At 48.1% G+C, this 25,714-nt stretch overlaps 2 protein-coding genes across 3 annotated transcripts in view; one reads left to right on the top strand and one right to left on the bottom strand.

The window, feature by feature from the left end:
• Window positions 1-8,066, top strand: part of LOC144668778 (EVI5-like protein) — a 73,461-nt gene extending 65,395 nt beyond the window's left edge. Inside the window, exon 5 of one of the 2 annotated variants that reach the window (XR_013573556.1) lies at window positions 7,964-8,062. Coding sequence is in view for 1 of the 2 variants with exons in the window: in XM_078531109.1 (XP_078387235.1) it covers window positions 7,964-7,981 (18 nt within the window). In the remaining variant the exon portion in view is untranslated. Of the gene's footprint in view, window positions 1-7,963 lie in introns of both variants that reach the window. The other variant, XM_078531109.1, reaches the window with a different exon arrangement.
• Window positions 8,067-8,878: 812 nt separating this feature from the next.
• Window positions 8,879-24,561, bottom strand: LOC144668742 (zona pellucida sperm-binding protein 3-like). Its single transcript, XM_078531073.1, has 7 exons — window positions 24,472-24,561; window positions 11,114-11,410; window positions 9,836-9,951; window positions 9,644-9,747; window positions 9,375-9,552; window positions 9,162-9,288; window positions 8,879-8,908 (listed from the first exon to the last, which is right to left on the bottom strand). Exons 1-7 carry the CDS (start codon window positions 24,559-24,561, stop codon window positions 8,879-8,881), a joined length of 942 nt encoding a protein of 313 aa, XP_078387199.1.
• Window positions 24,562-25,714: the final 1,153 nt, after the last annotated feature.

A 25,714-nucleotide genomic window follows, 5' to 3' on the forward strand; every position in this document is an offset into this window, starting at 1 on the left:
GGTGGAGGCGGGTTGCCTCACATCCTTTAAAAAGTACCTGGATGGGCACTTTTATGGCCGTGACAGGGCCGAAATTTTCTGCCCATTGAGTTCAATCTTCAGACTATTTGAGGCACCGTAAGAAGTCGTTTCGAACAACGGAGCCCAATATTCTGGAAAACCGTTCAAGGTGATGTGTGAAAAGTGGGGAGTTGACCATATTACCTCATCACCCACACTACCCCAGGCCCAACAGCATGGCGGAATGGATGGTCTTCACTGTAAAGTCTTTAATTATAAAATGTCAGCAAACTAAACAAGCTTTGCACATCGCAACAGGCACTATTTTAATATTAAGCTGAGCTGTTACAGCTCTTTCTGAAATGCATTTTGAAATTTGAAATGTTTATTAATTAACTGTATAAATACCATACAAATTACTTGGTTTAGTTTAATCTAGTTTATTTTCTAAAATGGTTCCCATTAGCCAGTTGTCCATGTGCAGTGCAACCTGCAGAAACAGCTGCATTGTTTTCAGGAAAACGGATACAGCTCCACTGCCAATTCTGTTTTGTAGTGATTGAAATCACAATATCTGCCTGTTTCTGAGTGAGATCAGGGAGCCCATAAGCTGGAGGCAGAGGGCAGTGTCTGGCAGCAGAAAGTCCACCAGCTGACACAACCAGGAAGGGGCAGCATGAAGAATTCGGCCTCTTATTGAAAATGCTGCTCCAATCCACACTCGATAATCAAATAATCTGCTGTGTTTCACCATTAATAATAAACCAACGAGCTCCTACAGAGGGAATGTGTCCAGGTTTAAAACTTAAACATGTACTTGATTCCCTGTTAATTTGATGGGATTGTTTCAGTTGGAAGCGTCTCTTATGATACAGACAGATTTGCTTTGTACAGGCAGTTTAAAACATTAACATCTCATAAAGTCCACCATTCACAAAAATACACAATCATGGTAAGCACTTACCCAATTTCTCAACGTGCACTTTGAGCAGATGTGACTCCTCTCTGGGAATGTTCATCAGTAAAATATGATTGTATATGTGAACAGAACTGCAGTGACTACACATTGAGCAGGGTGATGTTGCACAGACTGTTTCACCACTCCTCCAACTACCTTCCACATGATCCATCCAGCACCGGTGTCCAGTGTCAGGAGTGTGTGACATCTGCAACATGCAGTGCTGCCAAACCCCTCGGCTTCCCTGTGAACCCACAACCTCTACCACCGAGAAGACAAAGGCTTCAAGTGTAGTGGAGAAACCACACAAACATCCTTCCCTGGAACATACACGGCATCATGACATGTGGGGAATCGTCTTTAGTCAGTGTCTAACAGTCGCGTGTGGATGACTGCCTTCAACACAGCACTCATGATTGAAGTGCACCAGATAAACTCCATCTGATCTTTGAGTCTGATCATTGATGATCAAGAAATGCTGCAAGGAGCATCTCAATCCACAACCCTTGGTGTATTACAGCCTTATCTGAAGGTCTGGAGAAGGAAACAGCCTTCCACTGCTGGACATGCATGGGCACACCCTGGCTCCTGACGGCGTCAATGAGAGCTGGATTTCAGAATGCAGTCTTCAGTGCCAATGGTAAGGACCGCGTTCACTCTGTTAACATTCTCACTGAGGGTGCAAAAACAGACCCAAACATTCTTTGCAATAGATATGTGTGTTTACAACTTGTGTAAGTGTGATGTTAATGAAGTGATTGAGGACAAGTTGCCTCAGAGGAGGTGGAGGAGGCTGCTCACCTCTCGTGCTGTACAGCATCGAGGAGCGTGGTGGCCTGTTACATCGAACATGGACCCGTTACAGATTTGGGGACCCATTCAGACTGCGGACTCTGCATTTCCGCAGGGGCAGCCATTGTCACTGGGACAAGTACCGTGCATGAGTGCTCTGGTGGAGGGGCTGGGAGTTAGGAGAAGATGAGGGTCTGAGGTGCTCTCAGAACCTTCCCCTTCCTCACGAACCTCCACAGCCCTAGGTTGTCCTTCAGGTGGGTTAGGAGGAGCTGGCTGCTGGGGCGCAGCAGTCGCCCATTCCAGCAACCATTGTGCCACCAGTGTGAACATCCTGAGGAGGTCTGTAATAAGGTAGACAGAGGGGTTTAGATGGAGAAAAGCAAAAATACAGCTGAGGCTGGAAATCTGAAATAAAAACAGAAAATGCTGGAAAAGTGCTGGTGTATATGGGTGTTAGAGATATGGAATTCTAGAACGAACATATTAAGGTGCCACACAAAAGATTATTGTCAAAAATAAGAGCAGATGGAATTGGAGGGAAGCTTTAGATGTGGGTTGGAAATTGGTTGTGAGGTAGGAAACAGAGAGTGGGAATACAGTGTCTGGTCTCAGATTGATGGGATGTGACAAGGGGTGTTTCACAGGAATCTGCACTGTGGCACAACATTCACCATTTTTATAGTGAGTTGCATCAGGATAGAGTTGTGTGTTCAGCTTGTAAATGACACTGAATTAGGAGAATAGGAATTAGTGCAGATGGAGGCGGGGAGTGGTAAAGAGACATTGAAAGATGAAGTAAGAGAACAAAACCTTGGCAGATGGAGTTTGATGTGGGTGAGAGTGAGGTCATCCATTTTGGAATTGAAAAAATAAATTTCAAAATGTTCCAAATGGTTAGAAACCAGGAACTGGAGAGGAACAAAGTGGTTTGAGATTCCAAAGACACAAATCATTGAAAGCTGGTGGTCAGGTAAAGGTAGCAATAAAAAAACGATGAGTGGAATGTTGACTCTTACCTCAAGGAAGCTGGATTGTAAAAGGAATGAATTTCTGCTTCAGTTGTATTGAACCTTGGTCAAACCCCATCTGGATATTATATTCAGTTCTGGGCACCCAGCTCAGGAAGTGCCGGGTAGATTCACCAGAATGAAAACGGTGCTTCGAGGGTTAAATTATGAGGAGAGGTTGTATAAGCCTGGCTTGTATTCCATTGAGTTTAGAAGATTGAGCAATGATCAGATTGAGGTGTTTAGAATGTTAAAAGGATTGAAATCGGCCCTCCTGGTAAGAAATCCACTTTTACACTCTGTCCCCCTTGTAATGAAGCCCAGCATTCAACTTGCCTTCCTAATTCCTGGCTGGACTTGCATGCTAACTTTTGGAGTTTCATGTATGAGGGACACCCAGTTCCCTCTGTACTGCAGCATTCTGCAGTCTCTCTGCATTTCAATAATATTCTGCTCTTCTGTTCTTCCTGCCAAAGTGGGTAACCTCACGTTTTCCCACATTTTTATCCATCTCTGAAATATTGGCCGACTCCCTTAACCCATCGATATCCCTTTGCCGGGATTTTCCAGCCCCATGTGGCAGTGCCCATCACAGGGGATGGGGCAGGCAGGTCAGCCAAAGTTCCATTAACTTTTGGCGGGACCGGAAGATCCTGGTGACAGGTGGTGCTGGAAAATCCCGACCTGTGTGTCCAGGCAATTTGCTTTCCCACCTATCCTTGTATTGGATGCAAATTTGTCAATAATACACTCGGTCCCTTCATCCAAGTCGCTCATATGGATTGTAAGTAGTTGAGATTCCAGCACGGGTCCCTGGGACACTCCTCTAGTGACCGTTAGCCAACTTGAAAATGAGCTAATTCTCCTGACTCTCTTTCCTTTAGTTACCCAAACCTCTATCCATCCAAATATATTACTCCCAACATCAGGAACTCTTGCCTTGGCTAATAACCTTTTATATGGCATCTTATCAAATATCTTCTGGAAATCCAAGTACACTACATCTACTGGTTCCCCTTTATCCACCCTGCTTGTTACATCCTCAAACAACTCACATGAACTTGTCCAACACAATTTCCTTTTCACAAAACTAATCTGCCATTTGTATTCTGATTTTCTCAATTTTCTGCTCCTGCTTCCTTAACAATGGGTTTCAGTGTTGAGGAGAGGCGATGGTGTAGTGGAATTGTCACTGGACGAGTAACCCAGAGACCCAGGGTAATGCACTGGGGACCAGGGTTTGAATCCTGCCATGGTTGGTGGTGGAATTCGAATTCAATGAAAAACGTGGAATTAAAAGTCTAACGATGACCATGGTGCCATTGTCAATTGTTGTCAAAACCCGTCTGATCTGCTATCCTTACCTGGTCTGGCCGACATGTGACTCCAGAGCACAATGTGGTTGACTCTTCCATGCGACTCAGTTGTATCAAACCACAACAAAGCACCAAACAAAGGAATGAAACCGGAAGGGCCACCCAGCATTCCCCTAGGCACCGGAAATGACAACAGCAAACTCAGCCTTGTCAACACTGCAAAGTCCTCCTAACTAACATCTGGGGGCTAGTGAAGCAATGGAATCATACCTTACAGATTAGGTCCCGGACACCACCATCATCATCATCCCAGCAGAAGTGGCGGCACTGTGGTATACAGTCGGGAGGGAGTGTCGACTCTGGACCCCATGAAGTCTCATGGTATCAGGTCAAACATGAAGGAAACCTCCTTCTGATTACCACGTTCCCTCCTCCCTCGGCTGAAGAATCAGTGCTCCTCCATACCGAACACCAAATGGAGGAAGCACCTCTGGAGGGTGGCAAGGGCACAGAATGTACTCTGGGTGGGGGACCTTCATGTCCATCACAAGAGTGGCTCATTAGCACCACCTCTGGCTGAGTCCTATATGCCGTAGCTGCTAGACTGGGTCTACGGCAGGTGGTGAGGGAACCAATAAGGGGAAAAAAAAATACTTGACCTCATCCTCACCAACCTGCCTGTCGCAGATGCATCTGTCCATGATAGTATCGGTAGGAGTGACCATTGCACAATCATTGTGGAGACCAAGTCCTGCCTTCACATTAAGGATACCCTCCATCGTGTTGTGGGGCGCGACCACTGTGCTAAATGGGATAGATTTCAAACAGATCTAACAAATCAAGACTGGGCTTCCATAAGGCGCTGAGCGCCATCAGAAGCTGCAGAATTGTACTCGAACACAACCTGTAACCTCATGGCCCTGCATATCCCCCACTCTACCATCATCACCAAGCCAGGCGATTGACCCTGGTTCAATGAAGAGTGCAGGAGGGCATGCCAGGAGCAACACCAGGTATACCTAAAAATGAGGTGTCAACTTGGTAAAGCTATAACACAGGACTATTTGCGTACCAACCAGCATCAGCAACAAGTGATAGACAGAGCTAAGCAATCCCACAACCAACGGATGAGATCTAAGCTCTGCAGTCCTGCCACATCTAGTTGTGAATGGTGGTGGACAATTAAACAACTCACTGGAGGAGGCAGCTCCATAAATATCCCCATCCTCAATGATGGGGGAGCCCAGCACATCAGTGAAAAAGATAAGGCTGAAGCATTTGCAACAACTTTCAGCCACAAGTGCTGAGTGGATGATCCACCTCAGCCTCCTCCGGAAGTCCCCAGCATCACAGATGCCCGTCTCCAGCCAATTCGATTCACTCCACGTGATATGATGAAACAGATGAAGACCCTGGATACTGCAAAGGCTATGGGCCCTGACAATATTTCAGCAATAGTACTGAAGACTTGTGGTCCAGAACTTGCCATGCCCCTAGCCAAGCTGTTCCAGTACAGCTCAACACTGGCATCTACCCGGCTATGTGGAAAATTGCCCGTGTATGTCCTGTACGCCAAAAGCAGGGCAATCCAACCCAGCCAATTACCGCCCCATCAGTCTACTCTCGATCATCAGTAAAGCAATGGAAGGAGTCATCAACAGTGCTATCAAGCAGCACTTGCTGAGCAATAACCTGCTCATTGATGCCCAGTATGGATTTCGCCAGGGACTCTCAGCTCCTGACTTCATTACATCTCCAGAACCTGTGGAATTTTGTAAGATGACAGCCCATGCATAAACTCTCTCTGCAGTCACTTCTTATAGGACCCTAGAATGCAGGCCATCAGGTCCAGGGGACTTGTCAGCTTTAAGTCCCATTAATATTCCCATTACTCTTTCTTTCGTGATAGTGGTTGTTTTAAGATCCCTGCTCCCTGTAGCCCCTTGACCTTCCACTATTATTGGGATGTTGTTCGTGTTGTCTGCCATGAAAACAGATACAAAATACTTTATTCATTCATGAGGTTTGGGCATCACTGGCTCAGCCAGCGTTTATGGCCCGTCCCTCATTGCCCTTGTGAAGGTGGTGGTAAGCTACCCTCTTGAACCACTGCAGTCCCTGTGGTGTAGGTACACCCACACTGCTGTTAGGGAGGGAGTTCCAGGATTTGGACCCAGTGACAGTGAAGGAACGGCAATATATTTCCAAGTCAGATGGTGAGTGGCTAAGCAGGGAACTTCCAGTTGGTTGTGTTCCTATTTATCTGCTGGCCTTGTCCTTCTAGATGGTAGTGGTCGTGGATTTTGAAGGTGCTGTTCTAGGAGCCTTGGTGAGTTTCTGCAGAGCATCTTGTTCACTGTGTATTGGTGATGGAAGGAGCGAATGATTGTGCATGGGGTGCCAGTCAAGTGGGCTGCTTTGCCCTGGATGGTGTCAAGCTTCTCGAGTGTTGTTGGAGCTGTACTTGTCTAGTCAAGGGGAAATTATTCCATCACACTCCTGACTTGTAGATGGTGGACAGGCTTAATGGAATCAGGAGGTGAAATACTCACTGCAGGATTCATGGCTTCTGACCTGCCCTTTTAGCCACAGTATTTATGTGGCTCGCCCAGTTCAGTTTCAGGTCAATGGTAACCCACAGGATGTTGATAGTGGGGAATTCAGTGGTGGTAATGCCATTGAATTTCAAAGGGAGATGGTTAGATTCTCTCTGGTGGGAAGTGTTCATTGCCTGGTACTCATGTGGCACGAATGTTACTTGCCACTTGTCAGCCCAAGCCTGGATATTGTCCAGGTTTTGCTGCATTTGGACATGGGCTGCTTCAGTATCTGAGGAGTCCTGAATGATGCTGAATATTGTGCAATCATCAGTGAACATCCCCATTTTTGACCTTATGATGAAGGGAAGGTCTTTGATGAAGCAGCTGAAGATGGTTGGGGTTTGGACACCGCCCTGAGGACCAAGGCTGTAATGAGGTCAGGAGCTGAGTGGCCCTGGCAGAACCCAAACTGAGTGTTAGTGAGCAGCAACAGTGCTATCAAGCAGCACTTGTTACAACCCCTTCCATCACTTTGCTGATGATCGAGAGTCGACTGATGGGGCAGGAATTGGCTGGGTTGGATTTGTCCTGCTTTTTGTGGACAGGTCACATCTGGGCAATTTTCCACTTTGCTGGGTGATGCCAGTGTTGTAGCCGCACTGGAACAGCTTGAACAGGGGAACGGCAAGTTCTGGAGCACAAGCCTTCAGTACTATTGCTGGAATATTGTAAGGGCCAGTGCAGATGCAGATCCAGGGCCTTCAGCCATTTCTTGATATCATGAGGAGTGAATCAACTCGGCTGAAGACTGGCATCTGATGCTGGAGACCTCAGGAGGAGGCTGAGATGGATCATCCACTCGGTCCTTCTGGCACCACTGATGACAGCAAACCTCAAACACTCCAATACAGTGAGCCCCCTCTCCAGGGGGTGAACATCACCATGGAAGAGAGTGAGGCAGCCTGAGTAAACACCCACACCAGCCAGGCTCAGGAACAGGTCCACAAGGAGGCCCCAGATCTGCTCACATCCCCTCCCCCTCATGCCAGGCCTGCTCACACCCCCTCCCCAACACTGGGTGGCTATAGATACCAAGCCTGGGGTCTGAAGCACCCAGAAAAAAAATGAGCAATTCCTGCTTCTCTCAACCTTCCGTAAGCCCATCATTCAGGAGGCCTAGTTCTGTGCTTGGATAGACTAACACCAGTCATTAGGTCCATGGAGATATTTAATTAACAAGGAGAATGCATAGACCATTCAGCTCCCTGGCACAAGGTAGAAGGAGTCTCTGCTTTATTGATCATTTGATCACTGTTTGACCTGAGTTTGCTTGTGTTTCCTGTACAGGAGCAAGGCCAGCAATGAACAAAGAAAAGAACAAAGAAAAGTACAGCACAGGAACAGGCCCTTCGGCCCTCCAAGCCTGCGTCGATCATATTGCCCGTCAACTAAAACATTTTGCACTTCCGGGGTCCGTATCCCTCTATTCCCATCCTATTCATGTATTTGTCAAGCTGCCTCTTAAACACCACTATCGTTCCTGCTTCCACCACCTCCTCTGGCAGCGAATTCCAGACACTCACTACCCTGTGTAAAAAAACTTGCCCCGCACATCTCTATAGTTTTCTCCTCTCACCTTAAATCTATGTCCCCAAGTAATTGACTCTTCCACCCTGGGAAAAAGCTTCTGACTATCTACTCTGTCCATGCCACTCATAATTTTGTAAACTTCTATCAAGTCGCCCCTCAATCTCCGTCGCTCTAGTGAGAACAATCCGAGTTTCTCCAACCTCTCCTCATAGCTAATAACCTCCAGAATGAAGCAGAGATCAGGGAGACAGCTGTCACAGTCAGGGCCACGATCAGGACCACCTCAGACTCCACACCTACAAAGCAATGAGAAACCAATGGTTAGTGAAGGAAACACTGAGGGGGAAATGGAAACCAGCAGTCGGCCAACTCACCACCTGGAGACCTCTCCTGCATCCTTCGCTCAGCCTCATTCAGGGACTCTGTTGCCAGCTTGGTCACATCAGTATCCAGAATGAGCAGGGCTCCAAGTGAGGCCTCACCCTCCCACTTTAATCCAGCTTCACTCTCTGCAACATCAAACATTCCAGTTAGAGAGGGGAAAGGGGGACGTCCAACATCTAGAGGATCAATGTCCCACCAGCTTCAGGTACAAGATCTCTCCTTCCTCTGGGACCAAACCACAACTCCTTTGTGGCACCACAGTTACCCACATGGCAACAGGCACAAATGTCAATGCTTGATTCCTCCAATGGGGTCCAGCTAAACAAGAGAAAGAGCCCATCAACCAGGTTGTGCATCACATCTCCACACAACAAATCCCTGATGGAGAGAGGGGGAACTGACACATTCTGCACCTTCTGGAAAGTACAAGCTTTGTTCCTGGAATCCCTCTGATCCAATGGAGCAACTTTCAGGTGACAGGTGATGAAAATCTGAGGGACACATTCAACACAAGTCATGATTCAGTGACTCCCTCCCAACATGGAGACTCCAATGATCAGCTTCCTCTTACCAAGGAACGGTCATCTCCAAGGAAACGGAACGCATCCAGGTCAAACCGGAGCTTGTCCAGCTCCCGCTCGTCTCTTGGCAACACAAAGGTTGAAAAGGAGTCTTCAGCTTTGCTGTCCAGGAGGCAACTGAAGAAAGATTAAAAAGGGACAGGAAGTGAATCAAGTGAAGCCATTGAGATGGGACCAGCTGGAGAAAGCAGAGAGCTCCTTACCCATTGTGGTCAATGAAGCTGTATCTCGGGGTGGAGTCCTTGTCTGGGCTCAATGTAGCTACACAGCGGTCAATGTAGAGCTTCAGGGGCATGTGGTTGGTCATTGAAACAGAGGCCTCAATGTGAATGAGCTCACCCAGGTAGTAGACAGTCGAAGTGCGCTCTGTAAGCCAGTCACCTGAAGTACAAGAGGACAAGGGTTCGAGACAGTGGCTGTAACTCCCAGTGAGTGACTACAGGAAATCACTCCCCATCCACCCATCACATACCATTCATTAGGCGCAGAGAGAATGACAGATGCCCTTCTCCAGACTTGGTGGAGCTGAATGGGATCCAGGTGGGCTTGATGGGGTCACTGCTCACATTGCCCTTCCTGGAAAGGCAGGGGAGTCATTTTAGGACATCTTCAGAGACCACCAGCAGCTGTAGATCCTATTGACAAAGCGAATAAAGATTCTCACCTCAAATAACGACACTCAATGGCAACGACAGCTCCATTCGTTCTCACAATGACAGATCCATGATACTCTGGGGTGTGGTTCAGGTGGGTGGTGTAGATGAGGAAATCTCCAATCATCTGAAAGAATCAGGTTAAGGAATGAAGAGCTGTTCTGAAATGAGAATGTTCTACACAGGGGTTAACAATAAAGTCATCCCATCCCCTGAAAACAATTCTGAGGGGGATTGACAGGGTCAGTGTGAAGAGACTGCTACACCATCACTGGAGAGTTTACTATTAGGGGCTGTCAGTTCAGGTCAGGCGCCAGTCATTTAGGATTAACGTAACAAGGAATTTCTTCATTCAGCAAGGAAAGAATCTTGGGAATTCTATCCCAGTTTGATTTATTTTCACAGGTACAGCTTGGTCTACCCACATTTGTGTTCAGCAGCAGCCGACCCTGGGTCTGGGTCATGGGCCTTAAATTACTGTCGGCAGTAGTGTGCTCAGTCCCACATGTAACACTGCCAGAACATCCTGTAGGTCATGCATTTTGTGACTTCACTGCCCCAGAGAGCTGTGAATGCTCAGTTATTGAGTATATTTTAGACAGATGGATTTACTTTGGGGCATCAAAGAATATGTTGTGGGGAGATTGGGGAACAGGCTCGAGGGGCCGTATGGCCTCATCTGGTTATTTGTTGCTTTGTAACCTCAGCCCTTATCGAAGGAGAGAGATCATGAGCACAAGATCAAGGTCCATTAATCGGGAAGTCTCTCAACAAAAGGACAGCTTCAGTTAACAGTTAAAGGAGCCACAAGTGGACAATGACATGGAGCATGGAAATAGAACAGTTTGAAGCCAGGACCCCATTTATTCCAATGGCAGGGAAACTGGGAAGTGTGGAGTTACTCTTTAGTCAAAGTGGACTTAATTCTTATTCCATTTTCTTCATTTAAGAGACAATCAAATTGGATTAAACTGGACTGAAACTGAAGTCTCCAGGTGGATTGATCTGAATGAGGGGAATAGAGATGAAAATCCTCAAAACAACAAAAGGAAAAGCTTGGAGGATCCAAAGAGAAGGTTCAAGACCAATGGGGTTGATGTCATAGGTTGGAGAGACTCAGGAACCAGTTAAAGCAAAGTGCAATACAGACTAGAAAGCTAATTTGTAGTCTTATAAAGCAGGAGACAGCTATCTCCTCAATATCATTGACATCTCACCCAGTGTCGGAATGAAGAGTGGGGAATAACCTACAGCCCAAGCTTAGAGCAAGAGCTGAGGATTCCCATTACCTGCAACCTGCTGCCACACTCATGGAATCCATAGTCAAAGAGGGCAGTGTGGTTCTGAGAGTAGATCCTGGTTGGCCAACAACCTGCTGTCCCCGGGGTCAGGTTAGCAGCTTTGATCAGGTGCCTGGTTCCAAATAAATCCAGCTGGACCCTGAGCAGCAGCTTGTCCTCTCCACACTGCACCATCACAGTCTGCAGTGGAGACACACTTCCACCCTCAGACACACGGAAATGGGAACCAAAGGGAGGCCCAGGAGGAGAGACTGTCTGAGGCACAGGGGTGGCTTTGACTCTGGCCTAGAAACTGTTGCCAAGTATCAGAGCCACAATGAGCTCCAACTGACACCAGCACTGGGAACAAAGCCCTCACTACAAAATCCCCCATGATACCAAACAACTCAACCATCCCTTCAGCCACCGAGCAGCACCTTTTATACACACAAGCTGCACTCACCTGACACCAATGAGACCAGAAGCAGCAACGTTGAACCAATTAACCAGCCCCAATCTCCACAATCTCCACCAATGACAGAACTCATGGGTTTATTACCAGGAGGGCCGATTTTATTTGGACCAATGGGAATCACTCTGAGTTGCTCTGGTGTCACCTGACTGAATTCAGCTCCACAAGTTCTCATGTTGAAGGCACCATTAATCCAATCATCTCACGTGGTTTTGTTCATTGATCCATGAGGATGACTGGTGGGCACTGCCCACACTGACCCAGGGAGCTTGGTGTGCAGACTGATAAATGGAGTGATGGGAAATGGAGACTCTCACACTGCTACAACAACAACAACAACTTGTAATAAATCCCAGGAAGTTTCGAAATGTAATAGGTTTTGAGCAAGTGGTCGGGGAGAGGTGTGGAAAAACAGGAGGGAAGGTGTGTAATAGGGAGGAGGGCAGGAGAGATTAAAGGATAAAAGGTTTCATGGAACAAAAGCCAAAGGCAGTGGTAATTGGGAAAGGAAAGAAACAGAAGATGTGTCCAGATGTGGTGTGAATGGCTGCATAGCAACCGTCTGAATGTAACATGAAGGAATAAAGAAAGAAACGAGACCCAAACAAACCAGCAAAAAAAACAAAATGAAGACAGAGGGTCTGATCTAAAAGTGTTAGCCTCAGTGCTGAGTCCAGAAGGCTGTCGAGTGTCCAGTCGAAAGATGACGTGCTGTTCCTCGAGCTTGTGTTGAGCTTCATTGGAAAACTGTAGCAGGTCAAGGACAGAAAGGTCAGAGTGAGAGCAAGGTGGAGAATTGAAATGACCAGCAACAGGAAGCTCAGGGTGATACATGTGGACTGAACGGAGGTGTCCGCAAAGCGGTCACCCAGTCTGCATTTGAACTCCCCAATGTAAAGGAGACCACATCGGGAGCAGATAATACTGTATACTAAATTGAAAGTAAAGGAAATCGGTGTCCGCAGCCTTTTCCACTTGAAAATCTGAACTTTTTCCTCATTTTGTTTTTAATGTCTGTGCTTATCCACAAAACCTCAGGAGATAAGGGTGATCGAGAAACATTTCATGTCAATTGATGAGTCCTGACTAATAAAAAAACAAAGTTAAACCATCGTTCTGCTGCAATGCTTCCCCTGTCTGAGGAGGAACTGATAAAGATTAGGAACATTGGAACAAGAGGAGGTGGTTTTCCCTCCCACAATTCAGTTAGATCACAGCTGATTGGTCCCTCACTGCAATTTACCCACCTTAGCTCCAGATCCCTTGAAATCATTCCTCACCAAAAATCTCTCCATCTCAGTCTTGTTATCTGCAGTTGTTCCAGCATCCACAGCCTTTTGGGGGTAAATTCCCGGTTTCTTTGTGTGAAAATTTATTTCTTGATTTCCCTCCTAAATGACTGAGCTCAATATGTTCCCTCATTCTTCATTCCCCCAACAGAGGAAATAGTTTCTCTATATCGACCTCTTCAATCCTTTTAACATTCTAAACACCTCAATCTGATCATTGCTCAATCTTCTAAACTCAATGGAATACAAGCCAGGCTTATACAAGCTCTCCTCATAATTTAACCATCGAAGCACCGTTTTCATTCTGGTGAATCTACCCGGCACTTCCTGAGCTGGGTGCCCAGAACTGAATATAATATCCAGATAGGGTTTGACCAAGGTTCAATACAACTGAAGCAGAAATTCATTCCTTTTACAATCCAGCTTCCTTGAGGTAAGTGTCAACATTCCACTCATCGTTTTTTTATTGCTACCTTTACCTGACCACCAGCTTTTAATGATTTGTGTCTTTGGACTCTCAAACCACTTTGTTCCTCTCCAGTTCCTGGTTTCTAACCATTTAGAACATTTTAATATTTATTTTTTCAATTCCAAATTGGATGACCTCACTCTCACCCACATCAAACTCCATCTGCCAAGGTTTTGCTCTCTTACTTCATCTTTCAATGTCTCTTTACCACTCCCCGCCTCCATCTGCACTAATTCCTATCCTCCTAATTCAGTGTCATTTACAAGCTGAACACACAACTCTATCCTGATCCAACTCACTATAAAAATGGTGAATGTTGAGCCACAGTGCAGATTCCTGTGAAACACCCCTTGTCACATCCCATCAATCTGAGACCAGACACTGTATTCCCACTCTCTGTTTCCTACCTCGCAACCAATTTCCAACCCACATCTAAAGCTTCCCTCCAATTCCATCTGCTCTTATTATTGCCAATAATCTTTTGTGCGGCACATTAATATGTTCGCTCTGGAATTCCATATCTCTAACACCCATATACACCAGCACTTTTCCAGCACTTTCTGTTTTTATTTCAGATTTCCAGCCTCAGCTGTATTTTTGCTTTTCTCCATCTAAACCCCTCTGTCTACCTTATTACAGACCTCCTCAGGATGTTCACACTGGTGGCACAATGGTTGCTGGAATGGGCGACTGCTGCGCCCCAGCAGCCAGCTCCTCCTAACCCACCTGAAGGACAACCTAGGGCTGTGGAGGTTCGTGAGGAAGGGGAAGGTTCGGAGAGCACCTCAGACCCTCATCTTCTCCTAACTCCCAGCCCCTCCACCAGAGCACTCATGTGCGGTACTTGTCCCAGTGACAATGGCTGCTCCTGCGGAAATGCAGAGGCCGCAGTCTGAATGGGTCCCCAATGGGTAACGGGTCCGTGCTCGATGTAACAGGCCACCACGCTCCTCGATGCTGTACAGCACGAGAGGTGAGCAGCCTCCTCCACCTCCTCTGAGGCAACTTGTCCTCAATCACTTCATTAACATCACAATTACACAAGTTATAAACACACATATCTATTGCAAAGAATGTTTGGGTCTGTTTTTGCACCCTCAGTGAGAATGTTAACAGAGTGAACGCGGACCTTACCATTGGCACTGAAGACTGCATTCTGAAATCCAGCTCTCATTGACACCATCAGGAGCCAGGGTGTGCCCATGCATGTCCAGCAGTGGAAGGCTGTTTCCTTCTCCAGGCCTTCAGATAAGGCTGTAATACACCAAGGGTTGTGGATTGAGATGCTCCTTGCAGCATTTCTTGTTCATCAATGATCAGACTCAAAGATCAGATGGAATTTATCAGGTGCACTTCAACCATGAGTGCTGTGTTGAAGACAGTCATCCACACGCGACTGTTAGACACTGACTAAAGACGATTCCCCACATGTCAAGATGCCGTGTATGTTCCAGGGAAGGATGTTTGTGTGGTTTCTCCACTACATTTGAAGCCTTTGTCTTCTCGGTGGTAGAGGCTGTGGGTTCACAGGGAAGCCGAGGGGTTTGGCAGCATTGCATGTTGCAGATGTCACACACTCCTGACAATGGACACCGGTGCTGGATGGATCATGTGGAAGGTAGTTGGAGGAGTGGTGAAACAGTCTGTGCGACATCACCCTGCTCAATGTATAGTCACTGCAGTTCTGTTCACATATACAATCATATTTTACTGATGAACATTACCAGAGAGGAGTCACATCTGCTCAAAGTGCACGTTGAGAAATTGGGTAAGTGCTTACCATGATTGTGTATTTTTGTGAATGGTGGACTTTATGAGATGTTAATATTTTAAACTGCCTGTACAAAGCAAATCTGTCTCTATCATAAGAAACGCTTCCAACTGAAACAATCCCATCAAATTAACAGGGAATCAAGTACATGTTTAAGTTTTAAACCTGGACACATTCCCTCTGTAGGAGCTCGTTGGTTTATTTTTAATGGTGAAACACAGCAGATTATTTGATTATCGAGTGTGGATTGGAGCAGCATTTTCAATAAGAGGCCGAATTCTACAAGCTGCCCCTTCCTGGTTGTGTCAGCTGGTGGACTTTCTGCTGCCAGACACTGCCCTCTGCCTCCAGCTTATGGACTCCCTGATCTCACTCTGAAACAGGCAGATGTTGTGGTTTCAATCACTACAAAACAGTATTGGCAGTGGAGCTGTATCCGTTTTCCTGAAAACAATGCAGCTGTTTCTGCAGGTTGCACTGCACATGGACAACTGGCTAATGGGAACCATTTTAGAAAATAAACTAGATTAAACTAAACCAAGTAATTTGTATGGTATTTACACAGTTAATTAATAAACATTTCAAATTTCAAAATGCATTTCAGAAAGAGCTGTAACAGCTCAGATTAATATTAAAATAGTGCCTGTTGCGATGTGCAAAGCTTGTTTAGTTTGCTGACATTTTATAATTAAAGACTTTACAGTGCAGACCATCCATTCCGCCATACTATTGGGCCTGGGGTAGTGTGGGTGATGAGGTAATATGGTCAACTCCCCACTTTTCACACATCACCTTGAACGGTTTTCCAGAATATTGGGCTCCGTTGTCCAAAACAACTTCTTACAGTGCCTCAAATAGGCTGAAGATTGAACTCAATGGGCAGAAAATTTCGGCCCCGTCACGGCCATAAAAGTGCCCATCCAGGTACATTTTAAAGGATGTGAGGCAACCCGCCTCCTCCCCTATCCCAGGCAGCAAATTCCAGACCGTCACCACCCTCTGGGTAAAAAAGTTTTTCCTCACATCCCCCCTAAACCTCCTCTCCCTCACGACTGACCTTTCAGCTATGGGGAACAGCTGCTCCCTATCCATCCTGTCCATGCCCCTCATAATCTTGTACACCTCGATCAGGTCACCCCTCAGTCTTCTCTGTTCCAGCAAAAACAACCCAAGTCTATCCAACCTCTCTTCAAAACTTCAATGTTTCATCCCAGGCAATATCCTGGTGAATCTCCTCTGTACCCCATCCAGTGCAATCACATCCTTCCTATAATGTGGCGATCAGAACTGCACACAGCACTCCAGCTGTGGCCTCACCAAGGTTCTATACAATTCCAACATGAAATCCCTACTTTTGTAATCTTTGTCTCGATTGATAAAGGCAAGTGTCCCATATGCCTTTTTCACCACCCCACTAACATGCCCCTCCGCCTTCAGAGATCTATGGACACACACACCAGGGTCCCTTTGTTCCTCAGAACTTCCTAGTGTCATGCTATTCATTGAATACTTCCATGTCAAATTACTCCTTCCAATGTGTATCACCTCACACTTTTCAGGGTTAAATTCCATCTGCCACTTATCTGCCCATTTGACCATCCCGTCTATATCTTCCTGTAGCCCAAGACACTCGACCTCACTGTTAAGCATGCAGACGATCTTGCCACCATTTGCCACTTCTGTCTGCTTTCTGTCCCATAGCCAGTGTCGTATCCACAATGTCACTGCCCCTTTAATCTATGGGTTTCACTTTCCTAACATGTGACAATTGAAAGTCCATATACATAACATGAACCAGGCTGAGCTCATCAACCCTCTCCATTACTTCCTCAAAGAACTCCAAGTTGGTCAGACACGATTTCCCATGAACATAGCTGTGCTGCTGCTCATTTATTAACTCATGGGGCAGAATTTTCTGGGTGACGAGCGGGGGGGTCGGACCCCACACATCAGCTTTTAAAATGGCGCTCGGTGACGCCGGGGGAGAGTCCCGATGTCACCGCGCGCCATCACGATATTTAGCTGGGCGGGCGCGCGATGAAGTGTGACACTCGCCTGCCATTAATTAAAGGGCTTGTTAAGGCCCTTAACTCAGCAATCGACGCTGATTTTGAGGTGCCCGTGCGATCTTCGGCTCTTTGCACGGGCACAACGGGCAGGCGGGTAAGTGACTTTTTAATGAAACTCATCCACGGGCGGGATATGTGGGCTCAGTGTGGTTGTCAGTGTTTTATGTGAAGCATTTATTGCAGCAAGTTTTTTAAACTTGCCTGTGCGATCTGTAGCAGCTCAGAACGAATTCCAGCAGCTTTCTCTGTACTTTGACGCTTCAGCTCAGCACTCTTCAGTCAGGTACCTTTATCGGGCCTGCAGCTTTCCAGAGGCCTCCATTCAGCCTGGGTATGGGTTCTGACATCTCCACTGGAGGCAGCTCCTCTGAGAAGGAAGGGAGGGATAGAATAAGGAGGAGGCCAGGAGTGGACAATCAGCCTCCAGGGGAGCCACCTTTGGGAGGCCAGGCACAGGCACAAGGGGCGCAGGTCCAAGAGGGTGTCCAAGGTGGAAGGGGCCGCAGAAGACGCCACTATCCCACTGCCAGGATATACAGGCGGCGAAGCAGCTACCTCAATATGACTGAGGTGCAGTGCTGAAGGAGGCTCCGACTGTCAAAGGAAACAGTCAACAGCATCTGTCAGATGCTTGGTCCTGAGATCTCCCCTAACTGTGTGGGTGGACGCCCCATGCCAGCGGTTCTGAAGGTCAAAGTTGCCCTCCAATTCTATGCCTCTGGCTCCTTCCAGGGCTCAGCGGGTGATCTTTGTGGTGTCTCCCAATCAGCTGTCCACACTTGTGTCAAACAGGTTACACGATGTTACGCTCTGTTCAGATGGGCATTGACCTTCAGCCACTTCCGCTGTGACCAGGCAAGTCAGACACAGCTAACCAGAGGCTTCGCGGCCATTGCTGGCTTCCCCCGCGTCCAGGGTGCTATAGACTGTACACATGTGGCCATCAAGGCGCCAGCAGGTGAGCCCGGTGCCTTTGTCAACAGGAAGGGCTTCCAGTCCATGAACGTGCAGATAGTGTGTGATCACAGGATGTTGATTCTGAAAGTCTGTGCAAGGTACCCAGGCAGCTCCCACGACGCCTACACCCTCAGACACTCCCAGGTGCCGGGGCTCTTCAGTGCTCCGACTCGGCTGGATGGATGGCTGCTGGGTGACAAGAGCTATCCCCTCAGAATGTGACTCATGACGCCTCTCCGCTATCCAAGAACAGAAGCTGAGCAGCACTACAATAGGAGCCACGCCTCCTCAAAGTCTGTGGCGGAGAGAACCATCGGTCTTCTCATGATGTGCTTCCGATGCCTGGACCGCTCAGGGGCCACACTCCAGTACCCCCCAAATCGTGTCTTGGTGATAGTGGTTGCATGCTGCACTCTCCCCAATCTTGCACTGGAAAGGGGGGATGCAGTGGACGATGAAGACCTTGATGCAGTGGATGAGGCTGCACACGATGAATCCAGCAGTGCCTCAGAGGATGAGGAAGCAAAGGGCAATGATGAGGGGCAGCACGCCAACCCGCTACTACACCAAGGAGGCAGGGACACCCGGGAGACTTTAATCCAACGAACCTTCAGCTAGCTCCGCACAAACGGATCTGCAGGACCAGAATTGCCTGGCGCATCCATAAGCGGCACTTAGGTGCTACATCTTCCACCTTATCAGCTGCCACAAAAATCAAAACAAAATGTTGCTCCAACATTGAAAAATAGAAAATCCCTAATCTCGGGCCAACACAAATGCACCAGTGACAAAACCGTGGTGGGCCTAACGTGCCTTATGCTTACGTTTGTGGGTGCTACGTCTTGGTGCCACCCCATCGCTCGGAGTGGCTTGTGAGACAGCCTGCTGACTCTGCTGTCCTGTTGGCCTCGATGACCTTGGCGGACGTCCTCTGGCCCGGGGAGGCTGTGCTGGCACAGCCTGGGAGGGAGTGGCCAGTTCCACAGCTGGCACCTCCCCAGTTGTCGCAGCCTCAACAGATGCAACGGTCACTGGCAGAGGGGCAGAGCTGCTGCCCTCATCCGGAGCGCCCTGAGAGGAGCCCACACAGACAACAGGCAGCTGCTGTGCTGATGTGAGGTCACTTTGGACCTCCCTGCTCACCGCAGGTGGATGGGCACCACGCTGGGACAGTTGGTACCCAGAACGTCTTCCACATTGCCAATGACCACCTGTAGCCAGTAGCGTTGTGAGGACTTGCAGGTCCGAGCGTAACCCCATCAGAAGCTGATCAATTTGTTTGAAGCCCCTCTCCATGAGAGTGGCCAATCTCTCCATGGAAGAAGCCTGACGCTCTGACATGAGGTTCATGCCATCACTGACACTCTGCCTGGATTCCTCCACCACAGAGACCAAGTGAAGCACACTCTCATGCAACACTCCCAGATGTTCCCGCGCACCCGGCCGCTTGTCCTGCAGCTGCTGCATGGCGGACATCTCCAGAGGCACATCATCACTGCCGGACTCAGCATGTGCCTAGTCCCCTGCAGTCCTCCGGATGCTGGCACCATCTGTCTGTGCCATCTCCTCCAGCGATTGTGAAGTGCCCTCTCCACTGTGCTACGGGACACTAGCTGATGTTACATTCCCCACTGATGTGGTAGTCGCTGCGCTGGTGCCTGCCTCACTGAAATGGTGTGACGCTCGTGACAATTGATACCCCTCAGGTGTGGAAGGGGGCATCTGGACGTCCTCATTGCGGCCATGCTCTGATGATGCTGAAATTAACAAGGACAGTGGGTCAGTTAGCGTTCAGTCAGAAACACAATTCATCCCTTTCCCCCCAGGCTCATAATGCGCTCAACCTTCAAGTACCATAGGAGAGGAACATTGGTGGGGTGGTAAATAGTCAGGAGGAGGCCCAAACATTACAGGCACATACAGACAGGCTGGTCAGATGGCCTAAGGAATGCCACATAGAATGTTATGTGGATAAGTGTGAGGTTATGCACTTGGGCAGGACAAACAAGGTACGGGAATACAGGAGAAATGGTAGGACCGTGGAAAGTAAGGATGATTACAGGGACCTTGCTGGGCAGACCCGTTAAGGTAGCAGAACAGGAACATGGTGCAGGGAGAACCCATCTTCTCATCAACCACTAAGCCTGATGTAAGCATGGTCACTATCTGCTTGACCACCCAGCTCACGCCAAATTCCCAACGCAGTAACGACACTAAGACATGGAGGGGGGTGGCCTCAAAGGCTAAGGCTACCTGCTGGGTAAAATGGCCAAGGTCAACATGGTCCTCACCCTTCCAAAGCACAACAAACCATTGAAGCGCTTGTGACACTGGATCCATGTTCACTGCACAACATCCCTGGAAGTGACCACCTCCGCCACCTCCTGCCAGGCCCGCTTCATCACGTGGGGGGGCCCTCCTCCTCCCATCCTGGGGAAACAGGACCTCTCGCCGGGCTGCCACCTCCTCAACAAGGGCAGCAAGGCAGTCATCAGAGAAGCGAGGGGCACATTGGCCCCCTGCTTGCCTACCCTGCAGCCTGCCCTGCTCCTGGCCCACACCCTGCAGCCTGCCCTGCTCCTGGCCCACACCCTGCAGCCTGCCCTGCTCCTGCCCCACACCCTGCAGCCTGCCCTGCTCCTGGCCCACACCCTGCAGCCTGCCCTGCTCCTGGCCCACACCCTGCAGCCTGCCCTGCTCCTGGCCCACACCCTGCAGCCTGCCCTGCTCCTGCCCCACACCCTGCAGCCTGCCCTGCTCCTGCCCCACACCCTGCAGCCTGCCCTGCTCCTGCCCCACACCCTGCAGCCTGCCCTCCTCCTCTGGCCTTCCCTCTACCACAGCCTGCTGTGCAGACCCCCTGCAGTACAACCTGGAGCTGGCCATGGTGATCAGCTTAAAGGAGGCTGCCTGGCCTTATTTTATACAGACTGCCGGTTCCCCATTGGAACCAGCGGTCTGGACACGCCCGCAGCAATTTTAAAAGTCCCGCTCTCCACGAGAGTGTGAAATGCGCTGGGTGGGCCTTAATTGGCCCCCCTGCGAAAAATGGCAGCGCTGCCCACAATTGCTTCAGCTCCACCCACCCGCCGAATGGAAAATTCAGCCCATGTTTTCCAAGCCACATTTTAAGTTGTTGCAGATTTTAGAAGTTAGAAGTTTCCCCCAATGTTTCACTGATGTGAGACAGCTGGTTTGTAGTTACAGGGTTTATCCCCCTCCTTTTTTAAACCGGGTGTAACATTAACAACCCTCCAGTTCTCTGGCACCATCCCCCATATCCAAGGAGGATTGAAAGGTCATGGTCAGTGTGCCCACTATTTCCACCATTCCTTCCCTCAGTGACCCTCTCACATCCCATCCAGACCAGGTAAATGTTTTACTTTATTGTGGTACAAAAAGTGTTGGATTGGAAGGGGTTAACTGAACTTGTTTGTTCAGTGACTGTAATTAATGTCACTCTCCATGGATCCTAATTGTGTCACTGGAGGGTTTCCCTCTTCTGTTAATAAGGGAATCCGTTCAATGTGTTATCCCATAATGTCAGCGGGAACATCACCACCGGCACTGACAGGGATCAGCGGCTCCAGAGAGAGGGAGAGGATGGATCGGAATCTGAGAACAATGGATTGGAATGTTACAACAATGGATCGGAATCTGAGAGCAATGGATTGGAATGTTACAACAATGGATCGGAATCTGAGAACAATGGATCGGAGTTTAACCGATGGGCTTGGCTGGCTTTTTAATAATTCTCATTGGATGACATTATCATGGCGAGTTTATGGGCTACTTCTGGTTATTCAAGCAGGTTACTACCCCATCCTCGCTATTGTTGGTGTCCCTGGTAAGTCTCTGTTTCCAGCTATTAATTCAGTAAACCGTGTTTAGCTGCTTTAAAGGGATGTTGGGGAGAGGGATTGGGGTGGGATGGAAAGCACAAGGTCCATGGTCCCACCATCTGCAGCTTGGACATGATTCCAGACAGCAGGATGAGGGGCAGCTGGGAGTTAAGAAGGGGTCAAGGCAGAAACATAACATCACCCTAAATGCTCGCGCTGACACTGGATGCTCCAGTCTCTGTCACAGCTGGTCCCATGATATGGAGAACCATCGCCTCACTCAGGCTGAGAGGAGGAATGTTCGCCTGCCCCATCGGTTTTCTCTCTCTCCCTTTGATTATGGAATCACCACTTCAATCACTCCATTATTGTTGGCTGCCTGGCCATCAAGCTCTGGAATTCCCCCCCTACACCTCTCCACCTCTCAATCTCACCTTGCTCCCAGAAAGTCACTCCATAAAACTTACCACTTTGACCAAGCTTTTAGTCATTCCTCATATCTCCTTATGTGCCTCAGTGTCATATTTTGTTTTATATTGCTCCTGTGAAGTGTCTTGAGGGGGAAAGGAGGAAGTGGAGGATCATGATCAACATTTAGTTTATTAATTTTAGTGTCATTGCTTTTACCATTTAATCTCTCCTGCCTTCACCACATCATAAAATTCCTTGTTTCTTCTTTCAGGAAGAATCATTGCAATAGATCCCTGGACACAGTGCTTCTGAAAATCTCAATTTCCTGAATCAGTCTGAAAGCTTTGTTCCAACCCTGAAGAATAATTTTCCTATTTATTCCCCTTCCTCACAGCTAACTCAGTGACGATTGCGACCCTGTCTAAGGGAAAATGTGGTCTCTCTAAATGTGTGACATGCTACCTGGTGGCCATGGCAGCAGCAGATCTACTGGTAATTATCATCGACCTGATATTGAGACACATTCCAATTGTTTATTGGGAACAGTTTCTTTTCCTGAAGTTCATGCCGATATGTAATATCCACGGCATCCTGCTTCATGCAGCCACTGACTGTTCTGTCTGGTTCACCGTCACTTTCACCTTTGATCGCTTCGTGGCCATTTGTGGCCAGAAGCTGAACAGTAAATATTGCACCAGTAAAATGGCAGCTATGGTTCTGGGAACAGTGACTGTTCTGAGCTGTTTAAAGAATATTATCTGGTATTTTATATACACAGGTCGGTATTTGCTCTTCAACTCCCCCTTCTTTTGTTTCGTACCAGAGTCGGTTCGGTTTTCTACAGTCTGGGTATCAATTGAGTTCCTGCATCAGATTATAACCCCGTTTATCCCATTTGTTGTGATTTTGCTGCTCAATGTTTTCACTGTCAGACACATTTTAGTGAGCAGCAGAGCCCGCAAGAGACTCCGGGCTGACAGCAGTGGGGAGAGTCCCAGAGACCCAGAGATGGAGAGTCGAAGGAAATCCATCATTTTACTGTTTGTTATCTCGGCAAATTTTATCCTGTTATGGACGACGTTAATGGTTCATTCTGTATGGTACCGGATGTGGTTATTACGGTATAGGTCTGTACAGTTTCATTCAGTTGTACGGGAAATAGGCTTCATGCTGCAGCTCCTGAGTTGCTGCACAAACACTTGTATTTATGCCGTGACCCAGACTAAGTTCAGAGAACAGTTGAAGAATGTGCTGAAATATCCATTAAATCTAATTGTTCATTTAATTCAATGATGAAAGGAACTGAATCACCGGGATTAAAATTGTACAGTTGAAGGGTCATTGAGCTGAAACGTTTCACAGTATCACAATATCTTTAGAGTGCAGAAGGAGGACATTCGGCCCATCGATCCTGTACTGGCTATCTGAAAGAGCTTTCCACCTAGTTCCACTCCCCTGCCTTATCCCCGTCACCTTGCACATTCTCTCCTACATTGGGCAGAATTTAATGGGGCCATCAAGAGTGGGAATGTGGTGGGCGGAGTGACTTAATCAGGCAGGAACCGAAATCTCATCTTCCCGATGGCGGAAGGTGGTGACATCGTGGATTTGTCACTGGACTCGTCATCCCTGAGACCCAGGGTAATGATCTGGGAACCCAGGTTCAAATCCCACCATGGCTGATGGTGAAATTTGAATTCAATAAAAATCTGGAATTAAAAGTCTGATGATGACACCAAAACCATTGTCGATTATTGTAAAAACCCATCTGGTTCACTAATGTCCTTCAGGGAAGAAAATCTGCTGTCCTTACCTGGTCGGCCTACATGTGACTCCAGACCCACAGCAATGTGGCTGATTCTTAATGCCCTCTGAACAAGGGCAATTAGGGATGGGCAATACATGCTGGCCCAGCCAGCGATGCTCACATGCATGAATGAATGAAAAAAGAGAGTTTAATGGGTTGAGTTGGCGACGTTTCAGTGGTGGGTCGGCATTCACAGTGTCCGATGACGGGAACTTCTTTTCCCTACATGAGCATCCCACTAATACTCATTAAATTACAACTTTTCCACATTAAGTCCGACCATCAAGATTAAGTCAGAGGTGAACGGGAAACTTGTGCCACCTGATTTAGGGCTGGTTAAAGGTGGCATGCACCAGGTGAGCTGGTCCATTTCGTCAAGCAGTGAGTGGTTCTCTTTGCTGAACTCTGAGGCAAAGAGGAGGGGAAGAGGAGAATGTTCACAGACATGGACTGTCAGTAGCAGCAAGAGCGGAGAGGGGGGTATTGCAGGTGGGGTCGGGGTATCAACAGGAGCAACAGAAAGACACTGGGGTGTTGTACGGTGTGAGTAGGGGTGAAGAATTGGGAGGAGAGCAAATGTCTTGTTTGGGTCCATCATGTCAGATGTCATCGGGTCCTGGGTGGCAGTTGTACCCCACAGGGAAGATCCACACTCAGAGAGGGCTGTTGAAGCTTGATGGAGGGCAGGTGCAGCTTGAGGGAGGGCAGGTAAATGCCCCACGTGCCCACCATGTGATCACACCTGCCCCAGGTTTGATCACACCTGCCCCACGTGCCCACCACGTGATCACACCTGCTCCCCGTGCCCACCGCTGGCTCTTTACATTTTAATTGGTCTGGTGTCCACGCCGGCTCTCGACACGCAAACGGAATTGGCCTCACTCCCACTCCCACCAACGGGACCCAGGCTTCGCCTATTAAATTCCGCCCAGTGTGTCTGACCGTCCGAGATCTGGAAAAGGTTTCCGTTTTGGACAAATGCAGCAAATCAAATATCCATCCCACCCCGAGAGAGGGAAAAACCAGAGAAAAGGACAGAAGGAGATCGAGACTCAGTTAAATAGAGAAAATGGAAATATTTCCCACCCTTAATGTCTCTCTATTCCAGTCCAATCTTCAGCGCTGGGGAAATACTTTCCGAGTAAATCAGGCAGCTCGAGAATCGAACCCAAATGGTGACACAAAGGAAAGGAGAAAAGTCCGGAATAAGCTCGGGACCTTTCGATTTTCAGTCTAACCCCCTCCCAACTGAGCTCTGTAAGGGGCTATTCAAGCAAGGGGTTTGGAAGTGGGTGAAGGGGCGGAGAGACGGTGGGAGTGAGAGGGACAGTGAGTTGGCCGTGGTCAATAGAAGGTCAGGAATGAAGGTCAGAGGAACAGAACAGGCTGGAAACATAGAAAAAGTGAGGAGCAGAGGCTGTGAGAAAGAGAGAGTAAAGGACAGGCTTGTTCAGTTGGTTGGGGTGTGGTGTTTATAATAACCGGGATCTGGGTATGACCCTCTCCCAGCTCAGAGGGAATTG

Source organism: Cetorhinus maximus, chromosome 28 (genome assembly GCF_964194155.1).
Source record: "Cetorhinus maximus chromosome 28, sCetMax3.hap1.1, whole genome shotgun sequence".
Lineage (NCBI taxonomy): Eukaryota > Metazoa > Chordata > Chondrichthyes > Lamniformes > Cetorhinidae > Cetorhinus > Cetorhinus maximus.